The sequence below is a fragment of the Coenobita brevimanus genome, chromosome 2 (assembly GCF_032717465.1).
Source record: "Coenobita brevimanus isolate Jiangsu-jjx chromosome 2, ASM3271746v2, whole genome shotgun sequence".
NCBI lineage: Eukaryota > Metazoa > Arthropoda > Malacostraca > Decapoda > Coenobitidae > Coenobita > Coenobita brevimanus.
The window spans coordinates 3,673,810-3,700,536 of record NC_136955.1 but is presented as its reverse complement, the minus strand read 5'-3'; the positions used below and the strand labels follow the sequence as shown (position 1 = coordinate 3,700,536).

The following is a 26,727-nucleotide window of genomic DNA, read 5'->3' as shown; positions in this document are numbered from 1 at the left end:
GACAGTGGTGGATGACTGACTCACGGACTAACGAATGAATGATTGACTGGACATGACAATGACAACAGTGATGATAACTAACCACTGCCTAACAACTCACCACCTGTGTCTGTGAGGGAACAGGGAGAGGAGTGGTGATGACTGGGGGGTTGTCAACAGTTCCCAGGAGTTCATCAAACACGTCCACAACGGGTTCAGGTTCCGCCTCTTCCTCATCACCCCACCGCTTTACTTCCTTATCCTTTCCATCTTCCACCTCAGACTCCACGAACATATCCAGACGTAATCTCTTGATGTTCACCTATGAAAAGAAAACAGCTCACATCATCATTGCCAACACTGCTCTAAAACCACCTTCAGTCTACTTTTTCCTCACATGCTTCGCTCAATGTTTTAAACACTCCTCTTCCTTCTCTCTCACTCTACCACACACTCCTCTTCCTCTTTTATCTCTGTCCCATTTTCAAACACTCCTCTTCCTCTTCTCTCACAGACACTCTTCTTCCTCTTCTCTCACAAACACTCTTCTTCCATACATTCCCCTTGCTGTTCCTTCTCTCTCACACTTTCAAACACTCCTCTTCCTCTTCCTTCTCTCTCACTCTTTCAAACACTCCTCTTCCACTTCTATCTATCTCACACTTTCAAACACTCTTCTTCTCCCTTCTCTCTCACACTTTCAATTGCTCCTCTTCCTCTTCCTTCTCTCTCACACTTTCAAACACTCCTCTTCCTTCTCTCTTACTCTTTCAAACACTCCTCTTCCTCATTTTTCTCTCTGAAACACTCCTCTCTCTCACTCTTCTTCCTCTTGGGTTTCTCTTCCTTTTTCAAACACTCCTCTTCCTCTTCCTTCTTTGTCCACTCTTCTTCCTCTTTGTTCTCTTTCTCCAATTTTTACTCACATACGATACCTTTCCCAGTCTTTCAAACACCCCTCTTTCTCTCTCTCTCAATTTTTTAAACACTCCTTTTCCTCTTATATCTCTCTCAGTCTTTCAAAAACTCCTCTTCCTCTCTCAATCTTTCACATACTCCTCTTCCACTTCTCTCTCTCAATCTTTCAAATACTCCTCTTCCTCCACTTTCTTTCTCAATCTTTCAAATACTCCTCTTCCTCCACTTTCTCTCTCAATCTTTCACACACTCCTCTTCCACTCCTTTCTCTCAATCTTTCAAATACTCCTTTTCCTCTACTTCCTCTCAATCTTTCACACACTCCTCTCCCACTTCTTTCTCTCAATCTTTCAAATACTCCTCTTCCTCCACTTACTCTCTCAATCTTTCAAACACTCCTCTTTCTCTTCCCTCTCTCTCAGCCTTTCAAATACTCCTCTTCCTCTTTCTTCTCTTTCACCAATTTTTACTCACATACCTCTCAGTCTTTCAAACACTCCTTTTTCCCTTCCTCTCAATCTTTTAAACACTCCTCTTCCTCTTCTATCTCTGTCTTTCACACACTGCTTTCTCTTCCTTCTCTCTCACCAATATACTGCTCCACTCTCTTCTTCCACACCACATAAGGTCTGCCTCTACTAACACTACCTATTATCTCAAAGGTAACTGCTATGGGGCCAAAGTCTTGATGGAATACGAGGCTTCACAGAACTGCTTCCATATCAATTCTTTTGCATAATACACCATAACATTGATGTGTGTATTATTTATTCTGCTTCAGCATCACCACATTTTGCACCAATAACATAAAACGAGGATAATGAGGTGTAATGTACTAAATATCTCACGAAGAAAGATTTGCTACGAAATCTCTAATGCCACTTAAGGCCATCGTCTCTTTCGACATATTGCTCCTACACTATATGGGCCAGGAGGCTGCAATGTAAGTAACTTATTGACCTATATGATGGAGTGTTTGTGTATAAGTTTCATCAAATCAGGTTTATTAGATTTGTATTTAGAGATTTTTGTCAAAACTTTCTAAATAATTAACAGGTTCCTAAAATAATGCATAAAATTTGGCTTGCTATGCAGCAAACTAATAATAAAAGTTGCTCTACAGATTCTCTAATGTTTTAAGATATTTGCATTAGAAGAGTATCACTCTATCTATCTATCTTTTGCCAGACACCTCAATCCAGCATGGGGTGGCCACAAACAAATCGCCTCCTTGTCGTCCTGTCCCCTGCCATTTCACCGCCCTGCTCCCAGCTCCCAGCTCACATCCCCCTCTCTCAAATACCTCTCCAGTGCTTGATATGGGTGTCCAAAAATGCAATTTTAAAACACTTATACATTTCTGATGACACCACTTCACACAGAGACAGAGGAAGGATGTCAGAACTTCTAGGTATTTCCTCAAATTATTCAAAAATTCTTTTTTCTTCATCAAAAATGAAGACGATTGCATTAAGAGTAATAGTGGTAGCAGTAGTACAGGTATTTGTAGCCCCTGGTTCATCGGTAAAACGAACATAATGGATTGAAGACTGAAGTTGTTGTTCTCCTGCAGAGCATCCTCTTCCTTTCGGGGGGTAGGAAGGAAGCTGTCGGACATTTGTGTAATCAGACAGTGAAGTTGCCCAGCTACATCAGTGCCACCACATGACGACATCCCTGTCCAGCAGCAGAGCCACTTTGAAAATAACCCTTATCATCACTTCACTCTTATGACAACAGCTCTATAAATAAACTTCAAACCAATTACTTACTCATTAGTTTCATTCTTACCTCCTCTAGACAATTTAATTCAACTTGGAAATAATCTCTAGTAATCTATCTATCTACAGCCAGATCCCTTAATCTTGTAAGGGATGGCTACAAATGATTCACCTCTGTCACTCTGTCTTCTGCAATCAGGCTCTCTCCAACTCACATAATCCTCACTAACATACCTCACCACCCCACCACTCCATATCATCCTTGGTCTCCCTCTCCCCCTCTGCCATTCCACCTCCCTCAAATACACTTTCCCATGCAAGTCAAGAAGCTCCTCACAAATTCATCACCATCACCATCCAAACCTCTTCTCCCACTTATAGATGGAGTGAAGTAGGGTCCATAGAACCTGACTGAATGAGAAACTAATCAAAATTCTGCCAAATGAAATGGGTCACATACTCATTCTCTCCCTATTCCAGCCTCCAGAATCCAGACACACACAAACTTACAAGATCAAAACTACCAACTTACCTTCACATTCTTCTTCTTTCCAAGCTTCTCCACCTGTGCAAGAAAGTCTGAAAATGGCAAGGCAGGAAACAGTCTGTGGCCCCAGTGCTGCAGCCGTCGCAACAGTTCTTTTAAGTCCTCCCTCTCACGTCCCTTTCCGCCCCACTTCACGCCTTTGAAAATGCGCTGTATGGAAGGCACTCCACGTGGACCCATCAACCTGTGGATAAGATGATAAAGGTAAAAGCTAATCCCACTTTACCCCCACTCAATAAAGGGAGTACAGCAGTTCCCCCGGGCTAGATCTTATTAGATCATATAGCCCTGCTGGGTTACAGGAGGGTGTTACCCCTCCCAGTATGGCAGCTACCGGGTGCAGCTCAAATTCATGACCCTCTGGTCCCAAGCCTGATGCTCTACCACTGTCACCCTGCCCCCTTACTCCCACTGAGATGTAGGGGACAAAGACTATGTTACTGTTATTGTTTTGGCCCCAACCTCATCTACATGACTACCCGCTGTGGCTACCCCAATCCTGCAGTTCACCATCCTCCTTTTGAGGGACCTGAAGGAAGTTGAGGAATGCTGTTTAGTTATATCAGTGCCACCACATGAGTACATCCCTCTTCAGTACCTTGGGCACTGCAGACCAATAAATTTTTCAACTCCTTCACCCATCAACCTGGTAGATAAGATGGTTGTTGTTGGGGCTTTGGAGTTCATCAAGACTTGCACCTCTTGGACCACAGAATTTGGCTGTCATTCTAAAGTCAACCTTCCCCTTTTTGGAGGATGGGTAAGTAGCTGAGGGATGCTTGTATAAACTGACAGTCGAGCTGGGCAGTTGGTAAAACAGTGCCACCACATGAAGGCAACTCCAGCACCAGATAAGACTGCAATAGTAATAGCAATTCCATATCACCCCATCAAACACTAGGGACCTGAGGCTAGGCTACTGTAGTCCAGTACATTTATTCTTTTCACTTTGGTGACATAGTCTTCACTATATTCCTGCTATCTGCACTTTAATTCATATCAGGAGAGGTTTCTTTATATGAACTCATTAGACATAGCCTCCAGTAACCCCTGAAGCTGGGTGAGGTTCATTTTACGTTATTCTTGCTCCAACCCAAAAGTATTAAATGAACATGGGAAAGGGATTTGGTACTACTGAAGGTATCAAAGCAATATCTAGCACTGCACACTGAAAAGTCTATCCTATGCTTAACATACTGGTAGCTAACAGTAATCATCAGGTGAAGGTAAGAATAAAATGGAAAAGACAACCTTCAACTCAAAAGGTACAATAGATTTCACTTAAACAAAATAATATTGTCTGGTGGCCTTACTAAAATGAAATATGAAACCACTGAACTGAAGGGGTTAACAGCAGATGACCAGCCACTTCCCTTGGTGGTATATGACTTAAAAAAAAAAAAAAAAAAAAAAAAATCCAACCACCTCTTGGGACTTGAACCCATGGAAGGCCTTCAACAGGATGAGGAAATTTTAACTACCGTACTTGACCAACAGGTTGATGAGATATGGAAGGGAAATAGAAAATCATCATATACTGTGATATTATTCTGTTAATACTGTATGTCTGATGTACCTAATAAGGGAATGTACTCTCTCCTAGTCAGTCTTTTTTCCTCTATAAAAAGTATGTGAGTAAATAATAAATAAATAAACTGATGTGACTAATGAAGGAATATACTCTCTCCAAGTCAGTGTTTCACCCTCCACAAAATATACCATAAGTAAATAATACATAAAAATAGAAATTAAAAAAATTATAACATGCAAAGTAGGTGGGGGCACTCACCATCCACTAACTCGATGCAGTGCTGCTCTCAGGTGCCTTCCCTTTCCTCTCTTCCTTCCTCTTCTGTCTTTCTTTCCTCTTCCTTCTGTCTACAGGTGACTCTATACTGTGACAAGCCAAATGGTTTCCTTTACACCAGGAAATCATTTAACATACCGGGTGGTAACCACATAGCCAGATTATGGCGCCTGGTGGTTTAGTGGGTAATTACAGCGCTCCAATTGGATTGAGCCTGTCCAGGTTTATATCCAAGGGGTGGTTAGGGTTTATTGCTCACATAATGCCACTCCGGGATAAATGAGGCTGGTCACTCTCATCTTAAATGTCAGGACCAACTTGCCTAGCCCTGGGCTCCTACACTCCTCATAGGCCAACAGAGGATTAGAATATGGATGGATGGATGGATGAATAAATAAATCATATCTCTAACTGGGGTAAAAATAATCTTGTTGTTTTTAATGCATCAAAAACTCAGTTTTTGCACCTATCAACCCGACAAAATCTTCCACAGGTATACCCACTAATGTTTGATAATATTCAGCTTAATCCTGCATCATCCTTGAACATGCTTGGGGTTTCATTTACTCGGGACTTGTCTTGGAGAGATCATATTACATCTCTTGTAAAATCTGCTTCCAAGAGATTGGGTGTGCTAAGCCGACTCCGTTCCTTCTTTACCCCTGCACAATTGTTGACTCTATACGGGGGTTTTATCCGCCCCTGTGTAGAGTACAACTCTCATGTGTGGGGAGGCTCCCCACATACAGCTCTTCTCAATAGGGTGGAGTCAAAGGCTTTTCGCCTCATTAACTCTCCCCCTACTGACTCCCTTCAACCTTTGTCTCTTCACCGCACTGTTGCATCTTTATCTCTTTTCTATCGCTACTTCAATGGTCACGGCTCCTCTGAACTGTCTGCATGCATTCCTCCACCCCTACGACGGACGCGTAGCACCCATCTAGCAGCAAACTCTCATCCCTTTTCTGTCCAACTCTCTAATGCAAGAGTTAACCGTTACTCCCAGTCCTTCATTTATGCAACAGGTCAACTCTGGAACTGTCTCCCTCTGTCTGTATTTCCTATTTCCTATGATCTCCAGTTTTTCAAACGCAGTGTGTCCAGGCATCTGGAAATGATCGGATCTTGAATTTGGCTCTCTCTTATATTTTGTTTTTCTCTTGGAAGGAATAGTTTTACAGGCTCATTGCCTTTGGTTCCTTCTTCCTCACATAAAAAAAAAAAAAATAAAAAAAAATAAATAAATAAAAGGTAATCAAAATGAAGGGGTTAAGTCTTTCACAATCACCTCAGTGCATCCAGTTTGGGCTGTGGATTCCTGACGATTCTCTTGGGCTTAATTCCTGCCGCATCTGTTGCTTCACCTCCCTCACCGCCACCCTCTGCCAGACATGATGAAGGTCAGGGTTTGTGGTGAGCAGTGCCCTTGGATTTTTTATTATTATTGTTGTTACTATTATTATTTATTATTATTATTATTACAAGCATCTATAAAGGAATACCGTACTGTATGAGTGTGTAAGTGAATATGAATGTGAAAACTGATGGCAGTCCAGCAGTTCCTTGTTATATATTGCCTTTTTCTTGTCTCTTTTTGTAATCAAGTCCAAGAAAAAGGGGAAAAAAGATAAAGGAACAGCAAATCCTCATCATTACCACGGGGCGGCATTTCTATGGCCTCTTCTTCAGGGTTGTTACGTCCTCCATCGTCGTCGTCATCATCATCATCATCATCATCAGGGTTGTTCCAGCCTCTACGTTCATTATAAGGCTGGTTCTCATCCTCCGAGTCTAATTCAACCATATCCTCCACCTCACCACGTTCATTCAACCCAGAAACCTCCAGTTCCATGGCGATCTGGTACGTAAATCTGTAGGTAAAGATGTCTAGTATGTAAATCTGTGGGTATACTGTAGAGGTCTAGTGCGTAAATCTGAGGATAGGAAGGTTTAGTTAACATGTTGTGATCTATCTATCTATTGCCAGACGCCTCAATCCCGTTTGGGGTGGCCACAAACAGATCGCCTCCAAGTCGCCCTGTCCCCCGCCATTTCACTGCCCTGCTCCCAACTCACATCCCCCTCTCTCATATACCTCTCCACCCCATCCCTCCATCTCATCCTCAGCCTCCCCCTCCCTCTTCCCCCCTCCACCTCACTCACATACACTCTCTTCGTCAGTCTTTCACCCTCCATCCTCTCCACATGGCCAAACCACCTCAGTGTGTTCCTCATAACACTTCCTATCACATCCACATCAACACCACAACGCTCCTTTATATCCTCATTCGTCAGCCTGTCTCTCCACGTGACTCCACAGGCTCCTCTTAAATAACTCATTTCCACTGCTCTCACTCTTGACTTGTGTCCTTCCAACAATGTCCAAGCTTCACTTCCGTACATTAGAGTTGGTATCACAATACTGTCATGTAGTAACTTTTTCACTTCCATGCTCACTTCCCTGTTTCTTATCACTGCTTTCAAAGAACCAGCAACCTTTCTTCCCTGCTGTACCCTTTCAAGCACTTCACCCTCCAAACCTCCATCCTTACTCATCACACTACCCAAGTACTTAAACGTACTCACATTTTCCAATTCCTCACCATCCAACCTCGCTGCACATTTACTAACTTCACCTCTCTCAAAGACCATCACTTTACTCTTCCCTACATTCACCTTTAGATTCCGTTTCTTACACACTCTCTCAAACTCATCCACCAAGCCTTGCAGCTCCCCTTCGTCTTCACTCAACAACACAGTATTATCTGCAAACAACAGTACAGGGAGTTTCCAAACACTATCCTCTCTCACCAGGGCCACTCCAACATCCACTACCCTACCTTGAACCTCTTTTATTACCCCATCCATGTACAGATTGAACAACCATGGAGACATGACACATCCCTGTTTCAAACCAACTTTCAAAGAGAAAAATTCACTTAGTTCACCATCCACACGCACTGTTGTGATAAAAGTAATAATAAAACTATTGTAAAACCCTTTCAGGTAGACTGTTAAGGTGAAGTAAAGTCAGACACATTTTTTATGTGTGTCAACACGGGCCATGGGCAGAATCAGGAATATTTCTCATGTGTCGTTATATCACTTTCCTTTTTCCCTCTGCTCACCAAGTAATATTTGCTTCATCAGTCGATCTATCTATCTACAGTATAGTCATACGCCTAAATGTCATACAGGGAAATCACAAACAGGTCTCCTCCCAGGCTTCACATTTAATACCTAAGATGGTTTGACTCTTCCAAAGGCCATTTTCTAGTACTGGGGTATCAACAGACATACCTGGTACTCTTCCGTTCTTTCTATCGCTCGTTTAAGTAGGAAATCAAGTTTAACCATATAGCAATCCAATCTACCCTAACTTAACATAATCCAACCTAAAATAATACTCCTTTAACTTGCCCTAAACCAGCCATCTCTCTATACTCAATGCTGAGTTAAGATGATAAAAACATAGGAATGGAGAGACACATAGACAAATGAGGAAGTAAAGCAGCATTGTAGTACTGATGAAGAATTGTAAAAACACATTAATACAAAGGTTGAATGTGATACTAGTCTTGAAGAAGTGCTTTGAAAAAGATGGAGGGCTTTTTTTTTTTTTTTTTTTTTTTTTTTTTTTTTTTTGACAATAACCTGGAAATCTCTGGGCTGAGCTTAAAAGGTCTACAGTGGGGCCCGATCAAAACAATAACGTAGGCCTACTCCATCATATGGCATGATGAGTAGAAGTTTATTGAGAAAGCATTATCATCAGGAAACTATTGGCACAAAGAATTAAATTTTTTCATTCATTCATTCATTGCCAGACGCCATGTATCCCAAACGGGGTGGCCAAGGGCTTAGAGTTAATTGTTTTACAGGGAGGGGCACTAATCCTCCACCAACCCCACTTGACACGTAGGGATGAAGAATTAAATGCATGCGAAAAATATACCAAATACCCTAGAGGGAAAAACAAATACACATGCAAAGCTCCTGGTGATGCCCATGAACTTAAATTTCCCCCCATGACGTATTCACCCCAACTGAGGATGCTATTAAAATCCAACACAATAATTTCGAGCAAAAAATTTACTGGGCTGACCGTAAACTCAGTATCACTATATCCACTTTCCCCACATCTGAATTTCGGACCAAATACCGGACTAGGAAGCAAATTACCACTATCAAATCTTCTGAGTTTTTAAGAACCCGTCCCTTACAATGCAATCATACGCTCAGCCACATAAAATAGCACTTACCAAAGGAATACAAGACTATACACACAACTTGCTTTGATGGCGGGAACAGTTTTACCATATCGAGGAGAATTGATAAGTCTTATATTGATCAACTCTGTATGCATAGATTGGACTAAAAATTACCTTGAATCAATGTATATAATTATAATGTGCACTCAAAATTGTCCTTACTGATGTGTTTTGTAATAAAGTGACTATCTCTGTAGCGTTAATGAATAATACCTGTCAACGAGCAAATCTCTGTGTTGGCATCACTGTTAAAAATATATCTTCAATTGAGGACCAGTCGACTCCGTACTATTTTCAGTTTAATGCATCAATACAGCAGTTTCAAAATATATATCATTGCTTGTATAGAATCTTGTAACATAATCCATATTCCAATTAGAAATACAATGCTAAACAGTTAAATGATGACACTGTTTCACTGAATTATGACAGGTGTAAACAAACCAATATCTTATCTTAGAACAGGGACCAATTTCTTGACAGCTTTACCACCCCCACGAATATTTAACCCTCTCATGGTCTGGACAGCTCTAGTATCCCGTTGTAGCTAATGCCAGATGATTTTTCTTAGCTGAGAGTGAGTCATGGGAGGCTGAAAGTGGTAATATATGTGTGTCAGGCCCATTAAAGGAGACAAAAACAAGGGTAACTAATTCCACCAGAGCTACTCGACACGCCCCCTAAAGCCTAGATCGTCTGAAGGTAATAGATATTATAAGTTCTGCACTGCAGTAATCTTAAATGAGACGAAGCACAGTGTAGCAGAGTTATTATTTGACAAGCTAGGCTGACCACTAATGAGAAAGCCCTTTATAACTTGTTAGTTTACAGTAGTTCCCTTTCATTTCAGTGTCTTTGGAAATTGGTGGTCAGTTTGTGCTTCAGTCCAACCATATTTCCTATGATATTCTCTTGATGCTTTTAAAATTTACCCTCACCCCCTCATAGGCCTGTAAGGATGTAAAGTAATGTAGATGGGAACAAGTTGATCTGTTCCCTAAACTAATCCATTCTCATATTGTTTCAGTCCCAATCCAGTATGTTAGGTTTAAGTTGAGAATGAAACAGCTGGGGACAGATTAACTATAGTTCTCTCATGATACCTTGGCCTGGGTTTCTGTTCATTTGTAGCACATTTCACATAACTCAGTGGCAGAATAAGACAGTACTGTGGCTTTACATCTTTTCATAGCTTTTCATGATTAGTACCATATTCATGTTAATCAGCTGTTGCAGCCCCACATTCATGATTAAGAATGAAAGAGTATAGTTAGGGATGGATTGGCGTTGAGGCTGGAATTATGAGAAAACTTTGCAGGTCTGAGTAAAGATGGAGATGCCCGAGACTGACAGTGAGGATGAGATGGCACCAGGCTGGGAGGAGCGCTGTACTGCTGATGGATTTGTCTTCTATGCTCAGTGAGTTCAGCTGTGATGTATATAACCTCTGAAGGAACTTTGTGTTTTTTTAATAATGGTGGCCTGAAATGTTCTTAAATTATAGGATGCATGAATATTTTAATACAGATTTTATTTTTCCCCTTCTATTTGAGGTCCGTTTTGTAATGTAATATTTTCTGACCAGCCATGGGAGCAAGACAACTCAGTGGAATCACCCGCGCACTAACAAGAGGAAACGTGTTACTGGGGGTGAGGCAGGAATTTCTGTCTGGTTATCTGTTTACTGTATCTATCTGTTTTCTGTTTATCTTCTGTCTATCTACTCTGTCAACTAAGACCATTTTAGTGTTAAACTGGTGTTACAAATCACAGTGCAAAATGAAGAGATGTAAGCTTTAGGTCAGGTTGGAGGAAAAAGTACAGTATTATCTCTCTAAATAATGCTCATCTTTTTCTCCAGAACACTCTAAGTACTGTAATGCTCATCTTTTCTCCAGAACACTAAATACTACTGAATAAATATGGAAAAAAAAAATGCCTTAACATTAGTGTATGCTACTGTATGCATTTTCACATAAAGAAAAACTGCACCACTGCATTAATTTATACTGTATAAGAGAAAATTGTACAGACAGTTTGTAGAGGTCTATCTATCTATCTATATACCTAGGCTGCTTCCCCCAAGGAAAGGGAGGTAGTCGAGACAGAACGACACACTCCCCATTTACTCATCCATTCAAACACATTCATTCGCATCTTAGCCCCAAAGGGGAGAACGGACCTCACCGCACCACACCACACAAGGGTCAACTGAGCAATGCAATCAGTGACATTGTAGGGGTACAGTACTATAATACAGTTCATGAATTTCTAATAAATGTATCAGGTTCTAATAAATGCCCACCTGTCTCCTTCCTGTCATGGTGTTTCAGAGCTTCCATTTGGGTGGGAGCGTCAGATCACAGAAGATGGCAAGGTGTTCTTTGTTGACCACATTAACCGCAAGACCACCTACACCGACCCCAGACTGGCCTTTGCCATTGAAGAGTCCCGCTCACTGAATGACCTTCGGCAGCGATTCGATGCCTCTTCCACTGGGATTCAGGTGCTGCATGGCCGGGACCTGAGTGGCAAAGTGGCGGTAGTGACTGGGGCAAATTCTGGCATAGGTGAGAATGTTGTCACCCCCAGGGTCATATGAACATGAATCCAGTGAACTGCAGGCAGATTTTGCCCTTCTGCAGTCAACAGTCCTCCTGTAGGGGGACAGGGAGGGAGTTAAGTGACATTTGTATAACTGTCCAATTATTTCAGTGCCACCAAATGAAGGCATCCCTCTCCAGCACCTCAGTGAAAAGACAGAGACATTAGGATCAATTTGTTCAAGGTGCTCCAATTAGCTATGGGCTCATAAAGGTTTTAATTCAAGGAACAGTTGGGTTTTATTGCTTGCTTATGTAACACTGCTCAACAGCAAGCAGCTGGCCTCTGTTGCCTTAAATATCTGGATTGGTTATGTAGTCTCAGGTCCCCCTGCATTCTTGATAGGACAATAAAGGACTGGATGATGAATAAATGAACTTAAAATCTACGGCATTAGACAGCATAATTATTTACCTGTTATGAAAGAATTATTATATAGATCTGTCATGATATGATACCTTTCTGTCTGCCTATAGCCCGATGCCACAATCCTGTAAGGGGTGGCTGACTGACTTTTGAGTTAGTTGTTTGACAGGGAGGGGCACTAACCCAGTTGTTGACACGAATGGAACACATATGTGTTGGTTATATGGTTACCATCCAGCATTGTAAATGGTTCCCTGGCTTACAGGAAACCATTTGGCTTGTCACTCAATGTAAAGCCACCAGAAAGGAAAGAAGTGTACCTCGGACAGTTAAAAACTGGTGATATATAACAAGGACTTAATGGCACTGTATTTTCCACACACAAGACAGTGTGGCCACATGCCTGCCATGGATGTATGGTTATATTTGCATGTCATGGTGTGATGAAGCTTGAGAGAAAAAAAAAAAAAAAAGTAGCATATAACAAAAACACAGAAAAAAGTAATTAAAAAAAAAAAAAAAAAAAAAAAAAAAAAACAGCATATAACAAGAACTTACCAGCACTGTATTTCCCAGGGTATGAAACAGCACGGTCACTGGCCCACCATGGATGTACAGTTATATTTGCCTGTCGTGATGTGAGTAAAGCCGAAAAAACCATCAACCTTCTACAGTCCCAGCGTCCCAGTGCCATCTGCCACGCCCTGCACCTGGACCTTTCTTCCCTACACAGTGTGCGCACCTTTGCACACACCTTCGCACTCAGGTTCAGGTGGGTACTTCTTGGGTGGATCCAGGGGTGTGGTGTTGGAGGTGCCTTCAAGTGGTGGCATTCATATGAGTGGGTGGTGGAGCTGCCTGGGTGCATGACTGGCCATGGGAACGAGATCATCTTCCAAGTTGGCCATTTGTTGTAACTCTACCTCAATCTGTCATCTTTTGAGATTAAATTTAATGACCTCTGTGACCCTTAATTAACCTAAACTAATCAAACCTATACCTGATCAGACTTAACAACCTAACCTAACTCAACCAAATCAAACCCAACATGACCTAACCACACCAGACCAGACACAACCATACCTACCAAAGCAAACTGACCTGACCTGACCTAACCAAACATGACATAACATAAGCCTATTGTACCTTACGTTACCCAGTCTAGCCTAATGTAACTGCCCTACTGTACCTTACCTTACCCAGTCTAGCCTAACGTAACTGCCCTGCTGTACCTTACCTTACCCAGTCTAGCCAAACGTAACTGCTGTGAATTTCTCCATCAGCGTTTGTGACATGCTGATCCTGAATGCTGGCATCCTGGCATCGCAACATAGTGTGACTGGCGACGGGTATGAGAGCACCTTCCAAGTCAACCACCTGTCACACCTCTACCTCGCCATACTCCTTGCCCCGCGCCTCACACCCACTGCCAGGATTATCTTCGTCTCTGCTGAGGCTCACAGGTTAGTCTCATTCTTATATTCTTGCTCTTCCAGTCACTTTATAGTCTAGATCGTCGTTGTTTTTGGAAAGTCACTTAGATGTAATAGTAGTTGCAACCATAGGCTCATCTAAACATGAACCCAGTGGACTGCAGGATAAAATTAATGTGTCCTGTGGTCAGCCAACCTCCCTTTTGGGACCAGGGAGCATGCAGTTGTGAGAAAGTCCCCAATTTTTTATGATACTGTACAATATGACTGATTAATAGCCTCCATTGTATTGTAAAAGCTGCATTATTAAACCAGAACATAAAGCTGTGTGCAAGTCCTCATTTTTTTTTTCATTTAATGATAATTTATGAAGCCTGTGATGATGATACAACACTTCTGATCAAGGTCATCCTTCTCTCTGCCCAGGTTCACAGGCTGTTCTCCCTGTTATCTGTAGTCTCAGTTATATTCTGTTTTATTCGTGTTTGTAGTCTTGGTTGTATTCATTGACAGATAAAAAGGATTTGTATGGTGTATGGTACTTTGATGTATCAGTGAACATACCAGGTGATTTGTGTATTTTTTTCCTTTCAGATTCGCCAAGATAGACAAAAATAATATATCAGAGGAGGTTTTGTCGCCTCCCCATGCCTCTTCCTTCGTGCCCATTGAGGCATACTGCAACAGCAAGCTATGCAATGTTCTCACTGCACTGGAGATGCAACGCAGGTTTGGTGCGTATCCCCTTGTGGTTGTTGTGGCCCCAGGCTCAGCTGGATGTGAACCCAGTGGACTGCAGGCTTATTTTGCCCTTCTCCTGCAGTCCATCTTCTTTCTTTAGGGGGACTGGGAGTTGAGACATCTGTATGACCAGGCAGCTTCACTGGTGGTGGTGTTGACATGATGATAATATGGTGTTCATGTGGTGGTGATGATGATGGTTTTGTAATAATGATGATGATGGCAGTGATGATAATAGTAATACAGCAGCAATGTTAATAATACTAATGATGATTATTTATTCTTTCTAGTGGTAGGTGGGGACGCTCACCATCCACTCACTCAGTGTAGTGCTGCTCTCGAGTGACTGCCCTCTCCTCACTTCCTTCCTCCTTTTCTGTCTTTCTTTCCATCATTCCTTCCTCTTCCTTCTGTCTACGGGTGACTCTACACTGAGTTACAAGCCAAATGGTTTCCTGTACATCAGGAATCCATTTACTATACTGGATGGTAACTATACATAGTTACCATATTATGGCCCCTGGTGGTTTAGTGGGTAATTAAGGCTCTCCAATTGGATTGAGCCTGTGTAAGTTTATATCCAACAGATGGTTGGGGTTTATTGCTCACATAATGCCACTCAGGAATGAGTGAGGCTGGTCACTCTCATCTTAAATGTCAAGACCAACTTGCCTAGCCCCAGGCTCCTATGCTTCTCATTGGGCAACACAGGGTTAGATGATGATGATGGTGATGATCTTATTCCTTCAATTCCAGGTGACCGAGGAATAAACTGCTACGCTGTGCACCCAGGGAATGCTGTCTTTACCAGCCTCACACGTAACTGGTGGGGCTACTGGCTGCTCCATGCTCTAGTGCGACCCTTCACTAAGTCATTGGTTAGTGACTGCCTGCATGTGATACAGTTGAGAATATTTTTTAGACAGGAACTAAAATTATTGAGAAAAGGGAAAGTAGCAAAAGACTTGGATCTTATTGTGACTTGAACTAAGTTACTGCACAGGAATTATTTGGCTTGTCACTTGACGTAGAATCACTTGAGGGTAGCACATATCTTGTAATAAAGATCACCTATACGTAACTGCATTCCACACAGCCTACTTGTCCTTAGTTTCACACTTTCTGACAGTCTTATTGACTTAGGTAATTTTCATCTTATGGCTGAGATGCTGCATTACAGTTAGCAGCTCATAAATCATATTATTCTCCCTATTTCCTCCTGTGCTAACAAGTATGTGCAGCAGAAGAGAGTACTGTATATTAAAACAAATTATATTTATTTTGGCCATCCCTTACAAGACTAAAGGTGCTAGATAGATAGATATAAATATTTCTCTCTCTCCCCTCCTGCAGCAACAAGCATGTGCAACAGCAGTATTCTGTGCAGCCAGCACAGACTTGGCCAGGTATGGTGGTGTGTACGTCAGCAACTGTGTGCCGTGCCCACCCTCACCTGCCGCCCTAGACTCAGTATTGGCCAGCCGTCTTTGGGTCACCTCCGTTGGGATGATTGAACATGTATTGGGCAGACGATCATTCAACCTGCAACACTTGACTGGTGAACAAGGACTTGCACAGGAAGATACTGAAAAGATTTGGCATGGTGATGGTCAGGCCAGAGTTGGAAAAGATCAGTTTGGTGATAAATTTGAAGAAAGCAGTCCAGAGTATAGTCACAGCTTCCGAGGTGCTCTACAGTTAAGTTCCGATATAAGTGTGGTTGGTACAAAAAGTGGCAAGAGTTCAGAGTCTGGCCAGGATGACAGAGCCAGTTGTAATGTAAGCAGGACAGACCATGGAGATGATGATCCAGGCAAAGAACAGTGTAATGTGCAAGTGACAACATCATAGTTACTGAGTGATGCATTTACCACATTCACCCCTTGATTTCTAGCAATAATACACTTTTTTACTTTAACTTGGTCCAGATTGTCATCTTTTTGCAGCTTACTATGTAACGGTAGCTCTCTGGCAGAATAAGATAATACTACGGCTCAACATTTTTCTTAGAACACTCCTTGATGACTGGCATCATATTGTACTGTTAATCTGTTGTTACAACTCAGTATTCAAGATGGAGAGGTGGCAATTTTAGCCCAAGATAGAGCAAAATGGGTATAGTACTTGTAATTCCAGGTTCATATGTAATGTGAACCTGTTGGACTGCAGTCTCAACATGCCCTTTTCCAACAGTCCACCATCCTCCTCCAGGGGGACAGGGAGGTACTTGAGGGACATTTGTGTGACCAGACAGCTTAGTCAACAAGTTCTATCAGTGCCACCACATGAAGGCATCCCATCCCAGCATCATCTCGAGCTGTGATGTGGTTAATGAAAGCTCTGTTTGACCCCTCCAATTTTAAAACCCTCTTTACTCTGAATAAAATCCCTTAGAGACAATTATAGAGTGAAATATACACCATAAGATAGAAGGGGTTAATGAGCTATTGATAATGTACTTATAATTCTTTTTTCTTGCTCAACATATTTGAAGTACAAGATTTTAAAATGTAGCTCGAGTTTTAATGTACCAGTACCCAATATCTGACATTAAATCGTGAAGTGTAATCTGACTGTCCTTATGTAACCTATATTTGACATTTATAAAGGCAGCCAGTTTTAACATGGCTTTATTTTCCCTTGCATTCACTTTGTAATATCTCAAAACTGCACAGCCAATAAATACAGTAACTGTGATCAAATGTAAAAGGTGGCTGTACTTGATGCAAGAAAGTTTACATGAATGGAAAGAATAGTGTATATTATAACATATTTTAAGAGATTAGCAAAGTTCAAACTTTTGAAAATCTTGGCTACATCTATCCAGCATTATTGTCTTACATCATCATTCAAACCTTTCACACCCCAAGGTGGGATGAGGTAGGGTCCAGAGCCTCAACTTGGTTGAATGAAAAACTAATAAAAGCTAAAAGAGCCACACTCCCATTCAAGCACCCAGAATCCTGGCTCCACACACACACACACACACACACACACACAAAATCTTTACACTCAACTATCTAACAGTCAATCTCTACAAAAAATGGGTGCTAAGACCTGGCCATACACTACTCAGCAGTCACCCAGCCAGCCAGCCTTTTTTTTTTTTTTTTTTTTTTTTTTTTTTTTAAAGCAAAGAAGAAGGAACCAAAGGCTAGGAGCCCATAAACCGTCCAGACTACGGTCACAATTTCCCCACCTAAAAAAGAAAAACCACATAAGCTACAGCATACCATAGCCAGCCTCAATGTGGGGGTTAATTAAAATGGATGGCATCATTAAGACTGACAAAATTGTGAATCTTATCAGAACCAAGGGTAACAAAAACATCTGATGAACTGCACTGTTAGATATTACCAAAGGTACAATTGGGAGCTTAAATTAGAGTGCAAATACCTTTCTATACATACAGCATGCCCTCATTTTACAATTGGGAATTTTTGACAGACCATCATATAACTATTGATTGGACAATTATGTTAGGCTTTTGGCAACTGTATATGTGAGAAAACAATCATATAATGAGAAACCCAGGGAAAATAAGTGACAGTGAGAAAAAAATCCTTAATTTTTTTTATATCAAGCAACTGTGTAAATGATGGTGTGCTGTATCTAGTTCTTTCTTCATAGTGTCAATGATACACTGTTGTATATTGAAGAATTTATTACAAATATGCAATATTCTACCTGCTATGCCCATTTATTGAGGCAATGTTTACTTATTTGGAAAAAAGCAAGAACCTGGGGGTGCTCATTTCTCACAAAGAAACGAAACCGCAGCATCACAAACTTAGGAACAGCTTCATTATAAAGTGACTCCCATGTTGTTGCTCCGGGGAGACGCCGGCTCAACGCAACCTAAAGCAAGACGTCCAAGGTGCAATGCTCAGGTAATTTGTACTTGTGTGTGAACTAACGGTATCCATCAGGGCATGGATTCACAGACACAAACTTACAGCCAATTCCCTCACGCAATTAAGGTTTTCATAATTAATAATAATAATAATAATAATTATGTACAAATAATATAGTAATAATAAATCTGGTAGCAGTAGTAGCACTTGCATCTCCAGGTTCATCTGAAATGTAAGCCCAGTGGACTGCAGTCTGAATTTGGCCTTCTCCAGCAGTCCACCATCCTCCTTTTAGGGAACATGGAGGGAGTTAAAGGATGTTTGTATAACCAGGCAGTGAAGTGAGCCAGTTCTAGTGTTGCTGCCACATGAAGGCATCCCTCTCGAGCACCACTCAGTGTTTAATTTACAGGAAAAACAAGATGAAAGCTTATCCTTGTCCTTCCTGCTTAAAAAAAAAAATAAATAAATATGTGAAAAAATTAACAATACTCCCTTCATAACCAAGATTTCACTTTAGCATAAAAAATAAGTCATGGCATAATTCAACGCACTTTCTCTTTCCAGCAAATAAACAAATCAAGTGTCCAAGGCAAATCACTGTAAATCTGCCTAGAGAATCCTGGCCCATTACGTGCCCCCTCGTCACCAAGGAAACCAACTTTTGAATACAGTATGTGAGATTTTAATGGTGGACTAAAAAATTGTTACAAACATCAAATTTGTAAGGGAAATCCTGCACATTTATAGTGCATTTGTTCCCACCTGACGAAGATCCAGTCCCATTCAGCTCAGTGGGTGACTAAGTGATGTCAGATTAGAGGGTCGATTTGCCTAGTAACCAAGGAGACTCATTCCTATCTCATAACTAAGGCTCATCGTATTCTGCGTCATTACATTTAAGTGCTCAAGTGGCCCAGTTCCATTACATTTAAGTGCTCAAGTGGCCCGGTTCCATCAGGTAAAAACAAACAGACTATAACAACAAAACTGAACACACTCTAATATAACTTATAGAAGACATAACTTTACCACAGCCAGTACATAACTTGGCCCATTCAACCCAGAGATGCATTTTTCTTCTTATTCTGGCCATTTCCTGATTATTTTATTCAGCCACAGATAGATTATTTTGCACTGAGGGGTCTGATACAGCCTTAATAAAACCTCTTCAATACAAGGCCTTTCCTATGTTAAATAAAATAGTGTAGTGGCTAGAATTAACTAAGGCCATCACCTGTGTTAAATAATGAATGTAGGAAAACAATAACTCCATAATGATAATAATAATCCTGAAGCAACATTTCAATAGGTTAAATTCCATCCACTCCACACATAAAAGGTACTTGTATATTCCTTTACAGGATGGTTAACTATGCATAGTCACAAATGCTATAACATGGGGGTAAAAAAGTATTCCTCTGGTGCTGGGCTGCCACACATTTTGGGTACACAAGCAGGTGACACATACAACACTTCTGAGTCTGGGGATTCTCAAGTACTCAATCATTGCTGTTCTTCTGACTCCAGGTTCATATAAGCATGAACGCAGTGGACTACAGGCTGAAGTTGCCCTCATACTGCAGGGTAGGGTGGAAGTTGAGGTATGTTTGTATAACCAGACAGCTACACCACTAGGTTATAATCAGTGCCACCACATGAAGGCACTCCTCTCCAGCACAAAACATACAGCAAACTGCTATCACATACTGCAGGTATGTTCCAAACTATGAACTTTTTTCCATACAAGTGGTACTGTAAATTTGGGGAAGTTGGCAAATAAGTTTTATACATAGCACTGGAATATCAATGGATAAATTTTTCTGCAAATCACCGTGGATTTATTGAGCACAAGACAGTTGCAGAGGCAACCAACAACAAGAATGTATTTATAACTCATTCCTTCTTTTATCTCATTTATTTGGCATTGGAGAGGGATGCCTTGAAGTGGTAGAACTGATTATAACCAAGCCAGTCCAGTGCCCAGTTATACAAGCTTCTCTTAATGCCCTCCCCATCCCCAAAAGGAGGATGGTGGGCTGTAGGGTAAGAAGTAACTGGGCTGTAGGGTGAGGAGTAACCGGGCTGTAGGGTGAGAAGTAACCGGGTTGTAGGTTGAGGAGTAACCGGGCTGTAGGGTGAGGAGTAACCAGCCTGCAGTCCATTGGGTTGACAAACAATGGAGCCTGAGGTTGCAGCTACACTCATTTTTTTTTTGTTTTTTTTTGGAGACGATGATACACTTGACAGGCTGGTGATGACTGGCTGAATGCAACATGTCTGAATAACATCATTATATTTGAGTTGCTCGACAAGTTTTGATTTAAATTACTGGTAATTATTTGAAATACAATATTATTCGGACATATTGCATTCAGCCAGTCATCACCAGCCTGTCAAATGCATCTTCACCTCAATAAAAAAAAACTGAGTATACCATTAACTTATTACAAATTTATTTTTGCTGAAAACACAAGAACACTGTAGGATATTTCCCCGTCCCTAGTTCTTTCTGCAAAAACAAATCTTAATCATTATCATCATCATCCAGATCTCTCTTCCCACATACAGATGGGGTGAGGTAGGGTGCAGGGAACAAGAAAAAATCAACAGGATTTATCTTAGTTACAAACCTACCATGAACTAATTTTATCAGAGAGACAAGCAAAGGAGTGCGGAAACCCCTTGTCTCTTCCTTCCTTTCATGAAAAAATAATAATAAAAATAAGCCTCCCAAGAAAACAATAATAATAATAATAATAATACAGTACACTCTCAATTATCCATCATCACAATATCCAGTGCTGCTGGCTCTGCTCTATTAAAGCAATACCCGGTACTGAAACATGACGTAAGCGGCGGTTCCATGCAACATACAACGTTGAGATATCACCTGGTTTATAAACAGTAGCCAACTGGCACTGTATCACTGTACTGTATCATTTTTTATTGCATTTCATTCTTAATTTTCACCTTTTACTCATGAGAAAGTCTCTTGGATAGAGGTCTGAGACAGAGAGTAACGCAATATTGGGTTTGACGCTGAATATTGAGCTGATGGGGGGTACTACGCAATATCTGGCATTTTGCTTTACCAGCTTAGGGCTTGGATGAATTATGCAGGATGACTGAGAATTTACTGTACAGTAGTTGGGGGAGGAAAAATGTGGGGAAGTGATTGTAAATATGTTTGGGAATCCTGGTGCTGGACAAGGGCATCTTTTTGTGGTGGCATCAGTATAACACGGCAGTTCCAATGTCCAGTTAATCATACCTCAATTTCCTTCCTATCCCCTAAAAGGAGGATGGCAAATTTCAGAAGAGGAATCTCAGCCTACGCTCTCCTGGGTTCACATCCACGTGGACCTTAAGCGCTTGTTTTGTTTGTCTGGGGCCACAACAACAACCCCTCAAGTGTTTGTCTGGTTAGTCTGTGTTTGAATCACTTGTGCTCTTGGACAAATACTACAACACTGAACTGGCATTCTGGGTGTTTCCTAATTCAACTTTGCACACAGCCATCCAACCAGGGTCACCGGGAATATAAGTAATTTAAACCACTGTGTACAGTATTGGAAAATATTACACGGTACCTGGAAATATTGCCAATTACAAGAAAATATTGCCAAGTAAAGGAAAATATTTCCAAGTACAGTAAAATACTGCGAATCAAAGGAAAATATTGCCAAGTATGGGAAAATATTGCCAAGTACAAGAAAATACTGCCAAGTAAAGGAAAATATTGCTTCCTTGACAATCGCTTCTGATGTATTACTAAGTTTACCTAAGGAAGTACCGTAACATAATTGAGAAAGAAATTAAATAAACTACCGAGTACTTCACTGAGAAATATTGCCCAGTACTGAAAATATTGCAAGTACCAGACTCTTGCTCTGACGATCATTTCCGATGTATTACTAAGCACGTTTCTGCAAAGGACGTGCCGTACTTGGGAAAATAAAGAAAATAAACCCATAATACAGTACTGAAGAATATTGCTCAGTACTGGAATATATTGCCCCATTGACAATCACACCTGATGTGCTGTATTACTATGAATGTTGCAGCTAAAGTATTGTATTTAGTAGAGCAAAATGGCCAAGACCTGAGTTGTATGGTTTGTCTCGCCACCAATGCAATCTTCCTCCTTGACTCTCAGGGATTACTTTTTCATGTTATTCTTGCCATAGCCTGACAAATTTTTATATGTTTAGCTTTGAATATTCTTTATGAACTGGAGGGGTTAGACATTACCTTAAGCCTTCAATATTAAAGGCTTTTCTGAACTGAACAGGGTGCTGGAATGGGATGCCTTCATGTGGTGGTACTGATATAACCAAGCTGTACTGCTGCCTGGATATACAAATGTTCTTCACCTCCCTCTGTTCCAAAAGGATAGTGGACTACACGACAAATTCCACCTGCAGCTCATACCAGGTTCACATTTCAGATGATCCTGGGACCACAGCAACAATAAAGACAATGAAAGGCCTCCACACAGCTAAATAAGTTAGGTGGTTGAAAAATGTAACAAAAAATATTCCTGGGGTGAGAAGGCTGATCCTGGCAACAGCAATCCCAACGTTCACTTGAGCCTACAATGGCAGAAAGTAAACAATCCCATTATCTTAAGGTCACTATGTTTCTTAACCCTTTGAGTTGAAGTCCTTTTTTTTAGTTTTTTCTGCTGCTATCAAACAACTACGACTTACAAAAGGACACAGTAGTAGTAGCTGCAACCCCGGGCTCATCTGGATACAAACCCAGTGGACTACAGAATTTTATACTCTCTTTAACATAACTTGGCCCAGATTTCTATCCTTTTGCAGCTAATTTCATGTAGATCAGTTGCAGAATAGGATGATACTCCAGTTCTACATCATTTTCATTGCACTTCTTCATGACTAACACCATATGCTTGTGTTAAAATCTTGTAATACCTCAGCATTCAAGATATTTAGACAGTAATGTTAGGCCAAGTTAGAGCACAAAGAATATAACACTGCAATCAATCACTTTTCTTTCTGGAGAGGAGGGTGGGGTTGAGAAATATTTGTGCAACCTGGCAGGTCATCTGTCTGGGTGCATCAGGGCAACCACAGGAAGGCATCCCTCTCCAACACCTAAGACTAATATTCAAGGGGGCAATGTGAGCTATACAGTACCTAACCCCTCCATCTTAGTCGCAACTGAGCCAATTAAGATCACTTCCATGTCACTTCCAGGTAGCAAAGAATAAAATATAAAATACACCACTGGATTGAAAGGGTAAACACTGGCCAAAAACCCAAAAGATGAAAAGTAACTCAACTCCTCAACTCCTATTTGACATCTGGCAAATGTACTAGTAATAATGAATAGTACAGCACGAGGATCCACAGCGATACATTCCGAAACTGATTTTTTTTTTTTTTTTTTTTTTTTTTTTTTTTTTTTGAAGTAACCTTGACATTAAGACTATTTCCTTAGCACCTCACAATGATCAACACACTACTTGTAATATTCACTTAGTAATATTAAATAACTGTTCCTTGATTAGCATAACAGGTTAACCTCTTCTCATCGGCATGACGTCCATTTAGGCTCACTCTTGCTGCCACCAGACGATTTTATGCAATCTGAGGCTCGGGTTGGTGAGGCTGGTCAGTGATGCCTTAAACAGACTTGGAAGCCTAGCCCAGGGCCCCCATGCTCCTGTCTATATGGGGCAAAATGGAGACGACAATGAAGATGATGATGGTGATAACAGCCTCTCCTACTGAAGGGGTTTATTAGGGATATACAGCACATCTCCACTTTACGACTGGGATGCATTTTTGAAAACTGAACATATGATTAATTCAGCATCATAAAAAAAAAAGCCATAAAACAAAAACATCATAGTGATCATATGGGCGAAAAACGATTGTATAACGAGAAATACATCACAGGAATTGTATTTTTTTCGTATAACAAGAAATACATCAAGGGAATTGTATAATTTGAAAAAGAAATCATAAAATGCAAAATGATCGTAAATTCATCTTGATCGCATATGATCAGACACCAAGTACTGGCGGATGTATAACAAGGGTGACCTGTACTGTTGCTATCCCCTTCAGTTCATATTCTCTCTCCAAAGCTACATAAAATCATCTGGAGGTAGCAAGAATAAGCAACTATTACTTAAAAAAAAATAATAAATAAGATTCAGTGGATGCAAGGGGATCAAGTACACTCTGAAACGCTCCTCAGGCTCCTTAAGACTAATGGCTGTTGTCTGGTTGGCCAAGAAGACTTAATAACCCTTCCCTGGCCATTTATTTTTAGCCACAGACACCTTAACATCCACTCCTAGGCTACTTTATCATCATCACCATAATCATTATCATCATCATCGACACCTCCTTTCCAGAGAGACTTTAAAACAATCTGACAGACTGAGATACTAACCAAAGCTTGTCCAAGTAAATAAGCCACATACCCATCCACTCACAGTTCAAGCCGCCAGAATTCTGACTCCTCTTACACCCGTTTTAACATCAATGCACCTTGCATCAAAACATGGAGGAGCTAGAGAGAGGCCTTCATGTGGTGGCACTGATATAAAGATGTTCCTCAACTGCCTCATTATATAAACATCCTTCAACTACTTCCCTATCCTTAAATGGAGGATGGTGAACTGTAGATCAATTTGACCCTGCAGTCCACCGGATTCATGTTTCAGAAGAACCTGGGGCTACAACTACTACTCACTGGGCATGGGAAATCTTTGTCAGTTTTTTATGCAATTTCCTCATAACTTTATATTGTATTGGATCAATTTTCCAAAGCAAAGAGGTTAGATACACCCTAGACACACCCTTTCAAATCTATCTTTCTTTACTTGAATAAAATTATCAAGTACAGTATCAGGATGAATATGAAAGTTGTTTTGAATTCAGTGGTGTTTGAATTTAAAGGTATCTGGTTTTAGCAGTGCTTGAACTCAAAGGGGTTCAAATTTAAAGGCATTTGTTCTTAAAGACATTTTAATTTAAAGGTGTCTGGTTTTAAAGACTGGTTAAGGTGTGATGGGCAAAAATAAATCACTGAGGAAGGGACGTCACGATGACTCCGAGGCCAATGTGAAGTACAGCCCTAAGAGATTTGGGCTGGGCAATATTGCACCAACTTCTAAGCTACAAAAACTTGCTGATAAAACATTCACGGCACTTTTCCATCTGATCGGTTCCTTGAGTGGGTTCCCTGCTTGACATGTCACTCTTTGCTTTCGTCTCTGTAAACACGGGAAAAAAAAAAAAGCCTGATTCTTGGGCGTTTGAGGTTTCTAGTTCCATGAGGTCACTTGCATATTAATAAAAAAATTGTCCACAGTAATATCGTAATCCTAGGTAACCCCCCTCCCTCCCCTAAAGCCCTCGGAAATAAAATATGAAATAAAAATAATAGTACTGCCTAGTCTATGTCTGTCTTATTCACTAGGTTTTAACTTCTTCTCATCTGGTGAGGGGGAATCGATTTCTGCTTCATCCGAACTTCTCTTCACACCTCCAGTCACCCCTGTGGTTTCCTCTGCTTCTTTCTCCTCCTCCTCCTCTTCGTCTACTGTCACCTTCTCCACTACTACTCCCTCCTCCTTGCTGCCCCCCCTGGCCTCCAGTGCCTTGGGGTTGAACGTGACGATGATACAGGTCATGTTATCACACCCGGTACCATCGCCATGGGTGTGTGGTGCTAGGCAGTGGTCAAACAGCTGCAAGACAAAGTTACTGATGGTGTGATGAAGAAAAAATAATAATCCCTTGGTTATCATGCATAACTCATACTGCACCTAGTGAGTGATGATGAAACTGCACAATAACGAAAACACAGAACCTATGGCATTTATCCCAATTGGTACCGGGCGCCCCTCTCATAAACCCTAAATTTCCATTTTACAACAATTTAGACCCACTAAATACATACAGTTCACACTGCTCTGGTAAACAAAACAAACACACATTGGCATTGTTGGGTTAACAGAAAATTATGAAAAGGGCACAATAACCATTAAGTCCTGAGATGGGCTTGAGGTAAGGGGTTCTGAGGTAGGCCAATGGGGTTAAGAGTCAGTGGTCTCCACTATCTGGGATTAGGCTAACTCCATTAGGGTCTCATGTCTGAATCCCTCAAAGCCATCAGATGCCATAGATTTTGCACATAATTATCGGCAGAAACCAGCTCAGGTACATAATAACAACGTTTTTAGCAAAAAAAAAAAAACAAAATAATGGCAGGAGTGCTGATTTTCATCTAGCAGTGATGATAAAAACTGTTATAGCCAAGTACATTATAACCAAGAGATCACTGTACATGGTTTTCAAGGTGAAACAAATACAGTATACTTGCAAGTTTTGAAGGAACTGAGATCTGGGGCAGAATGACCAATGATGTTAGCTTAACAATAATATTTTCTAATTACCAACACTGTACATGTAACATAAAATTCAACATTAAAGACTGTG

General features: G+C 40.9%; 2 protein-coding genes across 2 annotated transcripts in view; one reads left to right on the top strand and one right to left on the bottom strand.

Annotated features, from left to right (window-relative positions):
* Nucleotides 1-9,783: 9,783 nt before the first annotated feature.
* On the top strand, nucleotides 9,784-16,304 carry Wwox (WW domain-containing oxidoreductase). The gene is made up of 9 exons (XM_080266141.1): nucleotides 9,784-9,945; nucleotides 10,562-10,662; nucleotides 10,829-10,893; nucleotides 11,577-11,813; nucleotides 12,790-12,985; nucleotides 13,497-13,676; nucleotides 14,241-14,380; nucleotides 15,144-15,265; nucleotides 15,741-16,304. Exons 2-9 carry the CDS (start codon nucleotides 10,574-10,576, stop codon nucleotides 16,236-16,238), a joined length of 1,527 nt encoding a protein of 508 aa, XP_080122267.1. The 5' UTR covers nucleotides 9,784-9,945; nucleotides 10,562-10,573; the 3' UTR covers nucleotides 16,239-16,304.
* Nucleotides 16,305-17,734: 1,430 nt separating this feature from the next.
* Nucleotides 17,735-26,727, bottom strand: part of LOC145390767 (protein phosphatase 1G) — a 36,853-nt gene continuing 27,860 nt past the window's right edge. Inside the window, exon 8 of the mRNA XM_080265572.1 lies at nucleotides 17,735-25,976. Within this exon, the coding sequence (XP_080121698.1) occupies nucleotides 25,695-25,976 (282 nt within the window). The 3' untranslated portion in view covers nucleotides 17,735-25,694. The remainder of the gene's footprint in view (nucleotides 25,977-26,727) is intronic.